This window comes from Megalops cyprinoides, chromosome 10 (assembly GCF_013368585.1).
Source record: "Megalops cyprinoides isolate fMegCyp1 chromosome 10, fMegCyp1.pri, whole genome shotgun sequence".
NCBI lineage: Eukaryota > Metazoa > Chordata > Actinopteri > Elopiformes > Megalopidae > Megalops > Megalops cyprinoides.
In genome coordinates, this window is record NC_050592.1 from 9833989 (window position 1) to 9845006 (window position 11018).

Genomic DNA, 11018 nt, shown 5'->3' on the forward strand with positions numbered 1-11018 from the left:
AGTGTAGTTTATAATGGTCATATAAATCGCTGGGAACAGCGACCATGCGCTCTCTTTACCGCGTGAGCGTGTGATAGGTGGGTGCGATATTCCTGTAGCTAAGCCGTACTTCAACAAAGTACTTCAATAAATATACATATATTTTAAACACATTTTGTTTATGTGAAATTTTAAAGTCTTGTTAATGATGTCTGGCGTTTAACAAGAATTCTGTGTGCTATATTTAAAGATAATATGGCTTGCTATGTAATCGCTAACGACGTGCTCATGTTAGCCAAGGCCTAGCTCACCAGGCAGGTCGCTTGTGTTACGTATGAGAAATTCTAAAGGGTAGTTGCTCACGAGTGCATATATGGTACATACAAGCCTTTATTTAAATTAAGATTGCTAAATGAAAACAACTCATTATGGCGAGTTAGCCTACTTTGTAACCTGTACTTGCGTTATCTGTGGTGTGCTTTCCTAGGCCGCTAATCAACCAGTGTAGCGCGTTTAGCTGACAGGCTCCCATTGCTGCAGGATATTAGCTTTCTCGTGGCCCACACCAGATATTTTAGCATTTTAGTTAGATTTTCCTGCGTATCAAGTAGACGGTTAATACAGCGATTTATTCATATGATCAGTGTCATCAAGCGATGAAGGTGGTTGGCCAGCCAACAGACGACTGGACGGCAACGTTGACTCCAGTAATAGTTATTGAGGATTGGTTGGTCACCTTGCTAGTTAACTGAAACCCGTTTTTGTGTGGTCATCTGAGTTTAAGTCCAGCTTTGTGTTTCTTGAAAACTTAACTTGACCACTTGAATGTCTCATCAGGCGGTTTTGATCCACCATGCCCGTTGCCAGGAGTTGGGTTTGTCGCAAGACATACGTCACCCCCCGCCGCCCCTTTGAGAAGTCCCGACTTGATCAGGAGCTCAAACTCATCGGTACAAACTGATTTACCACATTTCAACCTGTTCGTAATTGCAGTTTACATTTCTCTTGTGTGCTGTCACAATTATGAATATACTGAATGAGCCTTCTCCTTTCAGGGGAGTATGGTCTGAGGAACAAGAGAGAGGTCTGGAGGGTGAAGTTCACTTTGGCCAAAATCCGTAAGGCTGCCAGAGAGTTGCTCACCCTGGACGAGAAGGACCCCAAGCGGCTGTTTGAAGGTAGGCTTCATTACACGGGGAAGGTAGATAAGGCCTTACTCTGTGAAGGTGGATTTATGGTTGAGGGATGGCTTAACACTGTAAAGATGCTCAGCACCAATATCATGTGTTCCATTGTTAGTCTGAGGCTTGAATCCCTTGAACCCAGTGTGATATTCCGTCATCCTGTTTGTGTCAAGCTCAAATCTGTGGCCAGTGATTTAACTCATTTAATTCAGACTGTCTGTGGTGTCAAGAATTCCTCGTCAATGAGGCCACGATGAGCTTCACTGGTTTAGTGGGTCTAAAGGGGGATAAATGTTTTGGAACTGGTTTAGTAGTATGCAGGGATGCTCCAGTATAGCGTCTTCACCTTAAGTGTATGTTCTGATTTTAGTCCATAAATATTATGTACTAAAAATTGAATGCCCATTCACTGCCTGTCACATAGAAGTGAAGTTTGACAAAAGCACTTGTATTCCTTCTCCTCTCAGGAAATGCCCTGCTGAGGCGTCTGGTGAGGATCGGCGTACTGGATGAGGGCAAGATGAAGCTGGATTACATTCTCGGCCTTAAGGTTGAGGACTTTCTGGAGCGCAGGCTGCAGACCCAGGTCTTCAAGCTGGGCCTGGCAAAGAGCATCCACCATGCCCGTGTGCTCATCCGCCAGAGGCACATTCGGTAAGTGCGTGGCAGACACAGTACTAATGTCTGTGTACCTTCAGCTGCATATAGCATGTTACATCCACCTTTTCAAAATGTGTGGTGATGCTTTTTAGTGGCTGTATGGATGCAGAAGTGTTGAATTTGGATGCATGATTTCTTTGAAAGGGTGGAGAATTTTGCCCTGTTAGAACTTAGAAATTAGAAATTTCTGGGAAATGAGTGGGATAGAAATTTAACACAAGGGAACATTCTCTGTGTAGAGATTCACTGACGTGGTTAACCCTATCGTGTAAATGCAGCTGACAAATACATTAAGCTGAATGCAAGAGGATGCCACAGTAGGAACACATTCTATTGAGGTTGTCCTTCCTCCTTCCTCTTTCATTAGTTATCCCGCCTGCTTTATTGCTCCAGTCTGAGCAGATCTAGAAAATTCAGCAAGGTCAATTCGGTGACTTAAACCGTATACCTTGTCGGTAAGAGACTGGCCGGACCCAATCCAGCCAATCAGGACTGAATGTTTCTTCCTTGGAAATCAATTGACAGGTAACGTGGATCATTCATGGATGCAGATAGACATGGGATGTTTGCAAGCAGATAATACATTAAAGCCATTTTCTGTAGTGGCACTACTTGTGGTACTACTCTGAAGGAAAATTCAGAATTAGTGTGCGAGTGCTGAACTTAGTGGCTGGTGTAGGTGCAGATCATTATATCCATTGTTTCAGGCCGATGATTTAAATCTATTAATTCAGACTTTCTGTGGTGTCAAGAATTCCTCGTCAATGAGGCCTGAGACAGACTACCCTAGAAACCTGGCTATAATACAAAGGCATTGTGCAAAAAGTTGTCATGGATCAAAGTTATATTGATTCTAAATCTTGTATGTTTTCCTTGTTCTCTAGTGTCCGCAAGCAGGTGGTGAACATCCCATCCTTTGTGGTCCGCCTGGACAGCCAGAAACACATTGATTTCTCTCTGCGTTCTCCATACGGTGGTGGACGCCCTGGCCGTGTCAAGAGAAAGAATGCCAAGAAGGGCCAGGGTGGAGCTGGAGGTGCTGATGATGAAGAGGAGGATTAAACTATCTTCTGCAGGGAAGATGTTTGAAAGCACTTTTCCCTCAACTTCTCAATAAAATTTGTTGACCAAACTTGCGTTTTGTGGCTTTGTGGTGTTAGCAACATTTGCTTACTGAGTAGAGCCGGTTTCAGTTGCCATTAGGTGTCTACCCATTGGGATGCATTGTGTGAACTGCCCTGGTTAATTGAGCTTTGGGCCTTTGCAAAACTTGGTTTCAGCTTACTTTCAAAAAATTTACATTTTGCTTCAGGCCATCAAGATAACAAATTGATTTGTGTCAAGTAATCAAGGGTTAAATCCACAAAAGATTTGGTCCTGTTTCTTCCAGAGCACCTCTTGGCAAATTACAAGCACCACAGATAATGTGCAATTTTTTTTTCCATGTTGAAGGATTTTAGAACTTGTTCCTGTGGGTTATTTCTTTCAAGGTAATTTGGAAGTTATGGCTAACTGAAAAATTCAAAATGTCTGGTTGGACGGAGACTTTGAATGAAATGGGTATATGCTACAAAATTGGGTTTTTTGGGCCTTTAATCAGCTCCATCAGCAGTGTTGGTCAGACTGAAAAAGAAATATATCGCCCACTGCTAATGCCAATTGTGGCAATGATTTGCATAACTTGTGTAGGGTTTTCATAAGTGACCATGGAGATACCTTGAATGTAACTTGCTTATTACTTGGTAGAAATACTACATGTAGTAGTGCTTTATGATAGTATGTAATACATTCTGGCAGTCCAAGCCATAAAGTTACTTCCAGTATTATACTTAGGTTACAGTACCAGTCACTGCTACTAAGAACGTCGCAACTGGGACTACTATCTAAGTAAAGAATCTATTAAGCAGCTGTCTCCCTTTCAAAGACATTTTACGTGTACCTGAGGTTGTGGTGACTAATGAGCCTTACTTTTTTAACAGTTGCTTGGTGCTGTTGACAAATGACTTTTCGTAGACATGACTAATTCAAAAACGAATTGGTACATTGCATTTTCAGCAAAGGCCGAGATAATTCCGGAAGTGACGTGTGTTCCCCGCGACGAAAACGGGAGGTGGGCAGTTAACGGCAAGCTGCTGATAAGACCCACAGCTGCAGCCACATTAACCAACGTAAAGTGTCTCAGGTATCAACATGGCTAATGTTCGTTTTGTTTCCGTATATAGTGATTAAAACCAGTATGCTTTAGCTATATCTAATCTACCACATAAGTGGCTTGGTAGCTAACGGAATCTACACAACTGAGCCTCTTACTAGTTCGTTAGGTTGCCTAGATATTCTACCACTGTACTTTCGCGTAGGCTAGTTAGATGATTATTGAGGACAGCAGTGATCGAAAGCTGGCTAGGTTGCTGCGGAGTCTGTAGGCGTAAATTAAAGATTGTCAGTTAGCTGGCTTGTTAGTTAGACGAATACCTTGCGATATACATCAGTTGGTTAACTTGAGTGATATTTGTTAGAACAAAATCTATAGATCAAAACTGTAGTGTAGTTAAGTAGCTATCACAAATTCGAAACATTAGTTATAAACATTAGCCAGGGCTCCGCGCATCATAATAACTGGCTAGCTTAGTTATATTTTTGTTGGCATGGCGACCGATATAGAGGCCAGTCTCTCTGTGTCTCTTGACCTGTCCGTGGTCGTTGAAGAGGCTGTGAGGTCTGCCGTGTGCTCTGTGCTTAACGAGATTCAGAGATTGATCGGCAGAGATGTAGCGGAGCTGCGTGCGGCAGTGGTCGGAAAAGAACGGGAAAACGAAAAACTAAGAGCGCAGCTGGAACTGGCGAGACGGGAGCTACGAGAACGGGACAGTTATCCAAAAAAGTCTGTTTTAAATAGCGACGTTGCATCGCCGTGTAACGAACATGAGAGTGGCCATACAAGCACGTCTCATCATAGCATGCACAGCAACGCGGATGAAGACCCAAGCAGATCGGACTTGGAACACAGCTCTTCCGTTTGGAATCAACACTGGGACCGAGACACAGGCAGCGACATACAGCACAATTTTCCAGACCCACTGGAAGACATAGAGGCAAAGCCTGACTTTACAACACCTGACGTTGATTACAGTCTAGACGCTACAGAATCAGGTGAGGTTTTTGACGCTTTTCACATTTTAGGTAATTTACCTGGCTCGGTAAAGCTTTATAAAATGAATAACTGCAGAAGGATTTGGAGTTGATTAGTTTGCCATGTTTAATCAAAAAATTCTTGCTTTCATCATCGTTGTAGTTATCAAATTTGCAACGTTTTTTTCAAATTAGAGCCAGTGCTGAACCCAAGAGAATCTCTGGACATGATCCCTGATGCTGAGTTAATGAGGATGGATTCAGATCCTTCATACAGGAAAAGAAAGACAGGTGGCCTGGGTGATGCCCACACCACCAAGGAGCTGACATTCGTCCAGGTGAAAGAGGAACTCCCTGCTGGATTGGCCTCTTCCACCGTGTCTGAATTTTCTAACCCTGCAAAACCACAGCCTTATATCTGTGGAGAGTGTGGCAAGAGCTACCTCTGGTTGAATAGCTTGAAAAAGCACCAGAAGACCCACCAGCGAGTGTACAACAACCCACGGCCTCACCACTGCACCGACTGCCCCAAGACTTTCAGCTACCTTTCCAGTCTGAAGAAGCACCAGCTCATCCACACGGGCGAGAAGCCGCACCACTGCAGCCTGTGCGGCAAGCGCTTCCGGCAGATCCAGCATCTGAAGGAGCACCGAAAGACCCACGAGGACAGCAAGCCCTTCCGCTGCGGGGAGTGCGGCTGGGGCTTCAATAATGGTTCCAACTTCAAGCGTCACCTGCTCATCCACACACGCCAGAAGAGGGACTAGGTTCCTGACCTTAATTTGTGATCTCATGCCTTTTAATGGAAAAAAACTTTCAAAAAATGTCGGTTTTACTGTATTTGCGAGAGTCATGCATTGCCCCAAGATGTGAAACGTTTTGCAAAAATTGGGTTAAAGTGGTGAATTGCATATCATTTTCACATGTCCTGTCACTGTATAACTTTATTTTGTAATTGCAATTACTCATGGGAAATATTCTACAAAGTGACTTATTGAATGCAAAAATGGTGCATGCATTGAACAAGGATATATATTTTACAGACAGTAAAAAATCAGGATTCTTTCTTAGTCAAAAGACAGTGTAAGTGTAATTAAAATTTCCTATAAATTGTTTATTTATGAATGCTATACAGGCTCTTAAATATAATCTTTGCAACAGTAACTACTACCCAGATATTCAGATTTGATTCTGCAGGTCAGTTAACTCCTGAACCAATATTTGGGCATACACTTATTACTTTGTACATTAGTGTATTTACAGCCCGTTACTGTAAAGAAGTTGCAGTTTTGAAGGTCAAGAAGAGACAAAGGCAAGAGCTTGATATAGAAACATTTATGATCATATTGTTCATAACTTTATGTTGCAGTACAATTATATGTTTGCATTACCAGCATCTTGTGTTCAGTAAAGAAATGGGCTGTGATTAGGTCTTTCTTACTCAGTGTACTTGTTTCTTTGCCATTACTTTACTTATTCCAGTGCATGCTCCAATCTTTATATAATGCATCGAACTCAAAATATGATGCCACTGTGCTATATAAACTTTCTTTGGGCAAGGAAAAATGTACTTATAATATTCATAGTGTCTAAACTACCTTTCATTGTATCACAATTGTTTTCTAACAAAAAATGCCTTTTATTGGTGTTAAATTTTCTTTTCTTATTTTTGAATTCGTAAGCAGTGATAAAGTTGAACCTGAATCAACCATGTGATCAAACATGGGTATAGTAGTGGTTCAGAAAAACTTTAAGAAGTTAATGGGTAGGTAGAGTTACAACACAGGATGTTTCTGAGTATGCGTATGTGATACACGTGAATAAATCCCTTTTTCATTGAAACAGAGCTCTGCCATTATCTTCCCGTTTTGTTCAAAACCCGTAATGCTCGTTTATATGTGTCTTACAGTTATTTGAGTAGCTCAAAGGCTTGGAAACTATGTTGGCCTATGAGCTCTATCATTTCCAGTGGCTCAGAGTAGTTGAGGTCAGTTAGTGCTGGTAGGGGTGATTCTTTAAACTCAATGTCCTTTGGAAATTGTCCAAATTAAAGTAAATGAAAAAACTAACCTGGCAGCTGTTCAACTCTGCAATAAATAGACTATTTCGGACGAGGCTTTGTTAACATATGTTCACTTTAGCTGCGCCTGTGCGCATGTGTTGTGGCCCTGTGCCGTGTTTACAGGCTTGAAGAGCTACGCAACCTGCGTTACAATACGGATACTTGATCTTGTATCTGAATAATCTGTGGGAATCTTCTACGCCCTCTTTCCGCCAGATGGCGTGTGTTAACGGCTATGATCTGTCCGAAGACCTACGCGCATATTTGTTTCTGCGGTTTTTAGGAAGTGACGTTTTGTCTCCGCGACTAAACAGTTGTGTTTTTAAACCACAAGCATCTGTTCAAAATGGACTTTATTTTACCAGTTTAATTCGCGTATGGACGGATTCAATTGATTGCGCCTTAAACCTTCCACGTTTAAGCTTATCGGCATAGTATATGTTCATTCACTGTTTGTTTTGTTTTGGCATGTTAGTAAAGATAGCTATGATAGGCTGATCAAGATGGAGGGGTAATGCAAGTTTTTGGTTTCGCCACTGATCTCAGGTGTCAGTGAGATGCATGCTACCGAGGGAAGGAGCAAGCTAAGTGGCTAATGGGTTATGTGGTGATATAGGTAGCTAGCTGATATTTGTTCAGATAAAACCAATAGACTGTACCATAGACCGCAAGTTTTAAGCTGAGTCGACATTGGTTCGGTTGGTTTTTGTGTGTCATAGCAAACTGCGTAGCTAACTCGCAAGTTACTTTACTTTTTGTTGATATGACGACCGACATAGACGCCAGTCTCTGTGTGTCTCTTGATCTGTCTTCAGTCGTCGAGGAGGCTTTGAGGTCTGCCGTGTGCTCTGTGCTTAACGAGATTCAAAGACTCATTGGTAGAGATGTAGCGGAGCTCCGTGCCGCTGTGGCCAGAAAGGACTGCGAGAATGAAAAACTAAGAGCGCAGTTAGAATTGGCGAGACGGGAGCTGCGAGAACGAGCCGATTTCCCAAAAAAGTCTGTTTTAAATAGCGACGTGTCATCGCCTTGTAACGAACATGAGAGTGGCCATACAAGCACGTGTCATCATAGCATGCACAGCAACGCAGATGAAGACCCAAGCAGTCTGGACTTGGAACAGAGCTCTTCCGTTTGGAATCAACACTGGGACAGTGACACGGGCAGCGACATACAGCACAATTTTCCAGACCCTCTAGAGGACATAGAGACAAAACCTGACTTTACAGGTCATGCTGATTACAGTCTAGACGCTGCAGAATCAGGTAGGATTTTGTGTAGTTTTTGTATTAACATTTAAGCTTTTAACACTTAGTTGCAGTGTCCACATAAAAAATTCATTTGATTTGGGATAATTTATTCTCATGATAGAATGTATTCTGTCATTCAAATTGTTATCATTCTTACCAATTTTCATAATTAACTTTTGCACCAGACAATGAGCCGAACCCAAGCACTGAAGCCCCAGATATGATTCAGGATGCTGAGTCAATGAGGACAGACCCCAGTCTTGCATACACGGAAAGAAACCCAAGTGGCCTCGATGATGCCCACACTGCCAAGGAGCTGCGAGTCGTCCAGGTGAAGGAGGAACTTCCCGCTGGACCGGCCTCCTCCACTGCACCTGGGCTTCCTCATCCTTCCAAGTCGAAGCCCTACATCTGTGGAGAGTGTGGTAAGAGTTACCTTTGGCTGAAGAGCTTGAAGAAGCACCAGAAGATCCACTCCGGCGAGGCGCCTTTCAGCTGCAGCATCTGCTGCAAGCACTTCTCCTCCCAGCAGCTGTTTGACGAGCACCAGCGCGTGCACACCAGCCTGCGGCCTCACCGCTGCGCCGACTGCCCCAAGACCTTCAGCCACCTCTCCAACCTGAAGAAGCACCAGCTCATCCACACGGGCGAGAAGCCGCACCACTGCAGCCTGTGCGGCAAGCGCTTCCGGCAGATCCAGCATCTGAAGGAGCACCGAAAGACCCACGAGGACAGCAAGCCCTTCCGCTGCGGGGAGTGCGGCTGGGGTTTCAATCACGGGTCCAACTTCAAGCGTCACCTGCTCGTCCACACACGCCAGAAGATGCGCCATGGGCTTGGCTCTTGACCTTAACGTCCTTGTGTTAAAAAAAAACACTTTGTGTTGTCATTGGAAGAATCACACTTTTTCCCATAAAACATGAAGCCCCTCCTTAATTGCAATTTAGACATGTCCGTGAACATTGAAAATCCTGGAACTGTAAAACTTTTAAATGTATTCAGTAATTTTATTCTATAAATTAATGTTTGATGCCATCAATCTAGGTAAATATCTTAGAGTGTGATTTAATGCAAAACGTGTGCATGAATTATGAGCTACAATAGATATTTGGTACACAGTGAAAATGATGATTCATTCTTCATCAAAACATTATACTTATCTGCTTTGGGACATGTTTGTCCTAATGAGCACTCATCAGTTCTAATAGTAGATCCCTTTGTAATGTGACACTACATAAAAAGGTTTCAGAGCACTGCCTATAAACTGAGTCTAAGTCCTGGATTAGTCTTGTGCAAAAAAAAAAAAAATGCAAGTGGAATAGTGTATTGATATATATATATTAAATATTTGGCATTATAATCAAAATAGATTTTAAGAATTGGATCAATTGGCTCACGTGTTTCTTATTCAAAAATATTAACCAATACCAAGATTATATTCTAATCCTGGAAGATGCCATCTTTGATTGAATTTGATGAAATCCTCCATGTCTGCAGTGACAGCACAATAACATGGAACTTTCAGTGTTTGAGATGACTGATATTATTTAACCCATATTTTCTAACTATAACTGAGGTTACTGTTATTAGTTTACCCCCGTGTGTCCTAACTGGGATTTAGAATTTAACATAATCTTGGGAAGACATTTTCAGGCTAGGACTACTAAACCCATGCAGATTGTTTGGTTGGGCATCCCCCCACAAACTAACCATGTTTATCAGTCAGCCAGCATAAGTGCATGCTCAGAACATTATACTAATACAGATACCTCAGTGGTATCATTTTGCACAGTTAGATAGCGTGAGCTTGACTCCTAAAATGTGCTTATTGATCTGAACGATAGTGCATGGAATGTCTTTAAAACTTCCATTCTGTGGGGTCTTTAGCCTTTAATTTATAGAATATAGCATAAACCAACAGAGGCTTCTATTTCACTATATGTCAATGTTGGAAGAACTGTTACGTAACTTGCCAGATGTTTATATAAAGGAGAGTTATAGGTAAACCTTCCTGCTCATACATAATTGGTTTAAGTTTAGAAGCAGAATGTTTGAAAGACGACTACTCTGGGACATAAAGAGATTTGGTTAATGGTTGGCACACCCTCTTTCTCATATTTTTTCTTGCATTCCTTCCTGTAGTGTACAAGCCCCTTTTCTTATATTTGGAGCTCTTTACAAGACTACTCTGTATCAAAGCATTACATATTTATAAAACTTGATAGAAACAAATCCAGTAATAAAAATTATGGTAAATATATTTTGTGTGAAATTGTTGAAATGTCTTATTCTTTTGGCAGCGTTGTTTCATCGCACAGCAGGGTCCTGGTTCAGGAAGCTTAGTTAATTAAAATGAAATGTTTGTCCATGAAAACAACGCATTGTTTCAAAGGAATCGCAGACAGTGGGGGAATTCTTTTACCTTTACGGACATGTGTTTCAGGCCTTGACTGAGCATAAGGAGTTCAGAAGCTCAGCGCTCACACCGAACGGCTGCAAAGGCAGGAAGAGTAGCACACTGTTGCACGGTGGATCCCCAGGACCAGATCTGAGGACTAGGCCAACAGCTGGGCGAGAAAGCGAATCACAGTTACGCGTCTCTTATCTTAGTTTATAGTTCCAGTCGGACGGTTTACGGTTTTATCATTAGTGCAAATAATTGTTCATAAAATACTCTCTTTTTTCATGTTAATGCTGGATTGGCTTTGGCTTGCCCTTATCTGGTTTTGGAGGTAAGACTTCGGAGAGCAATAT

General features: G+C 42.2%; 3 protein-coding genes across 3 annotated transcripts; all 3 read left to right on the forward strand.

The window, feature by feature from the left end:
- The first annotated feature begins 29 nt into the window (after positions 1–29).
- rps9 (ribosomal protein S9) lies at positions 30–2955 on the forward strand. The gene is made up of 5 exons (XM_036538297.1): positions 30–77; positions 817–929; positions 1035–1157; positions 1631–1817; positions 2708–2955. Exons 2-5 carry the CDS (start codon positions 833–835, stop codon positions 2883–2885), a joined length of 585 nt encoding a protein of 194 aa, XP_036394190.1. The 5' UTR covers positions 30–77; positions 817–832; the 3' UTR covers positions 2886–2955.
- A 1021-nt stretch (positions 2956–3976) lies between these two features.
- On the forward strand, positions 3977–5963 carry LOC118784182 (zinc finger protein 436-like). The gene is made up of 2 exons (XM_036538253.1): positions 3977–4973; positions 5148–5963. Exons 1-2 carry the CDS (start codon positions 4469–4471, stop codon positions 5717–5719), a joined length of 1077 nt encoding a protein of 358 aa, XP_036394146.1. The 5' UTR covers positions 3977–4468; the 3' UTR covers positions 5720–5963.
- A 1360-nt stretch (positions 5964–7323) lies between these two features.
- On the forward strand, positions 7324–9291 carry LOC118784170 (zinc finger protein 181-like). Its single transcript, XM_036538228.1, has 2 exons — positions 7324–8279; positions 8450–9291. Exons 1-2 carry the CDS (start codon positions 7778–7780, stop codon positions 9109–9111), a joined length of 1164 nt encoding a protein of 387 aa, XP_036394121.1. The 5' UTR covers positions 7324–7777; the 3' UTR covers positions 9112–9291.
- Positions 9292–11018: the final 1727 nt, after the last annotated feature.

What these genes read in the sequence shown, in the direction of transcription:
- rps9 (XM_036538297.1), top strand. Translation starts at nt 833, where the DNA reads ATGCCCGTTGCCAGGAGTTGGGTTTGTCGCAAGACATACGTCACCCCC. An exon ending in CCCCAAGCGGCTGTTTGAAG is followed by an intron (nt 1,158 to 1,630) that starts GTAGGCTTCATT and finishes TTCTCCTCTCAG; the next exon opens with GAAATGCCCTGCTGAGGCGT. An exon ending in ATCCGCCAGAGGCACATTCG is followed by an intron (nt 1,818 to 2,707) that starts GTAAGTGCGTGG and finishes CTTGTTCTCTAG; the next exon opens with TGTCCGCAAGCAGGTGGTGA.
- LOC118784182 (XM_036538253.1), top strand. Translation starts at nt 4,469, where the DNA reads ATGGCGACCGATATAGAGGCCAGTCTCTCTGTGTCTCTTGACCTGTCC. An exon ending in TCTAGACGCTACAGAATCAG is followed by an intron (nt 4,974 to 5,147) that starts GTGAGGTTTTTG and finishes TTTTCAAATTAG; the next exon opens with AGCCAGTGCTGAACCCAAGA.
- LOC118784170 (XM_036538228.1), top strand. Translation starts at nt 7,778, where the DNA reads ATGACGACCGACATAGACGCCAGTCTCTGTGTGTCTCTTGATCTGTCT. An exon ending in TCTAGACGCTGCAGAATCAG is followed by an intron (nt 8,280 to 8,449) that starts GTAGGATTTTGT and finishes CTTTTGCACCAG; the next exon opens with ACAATGAGCCGAACCCAAGC.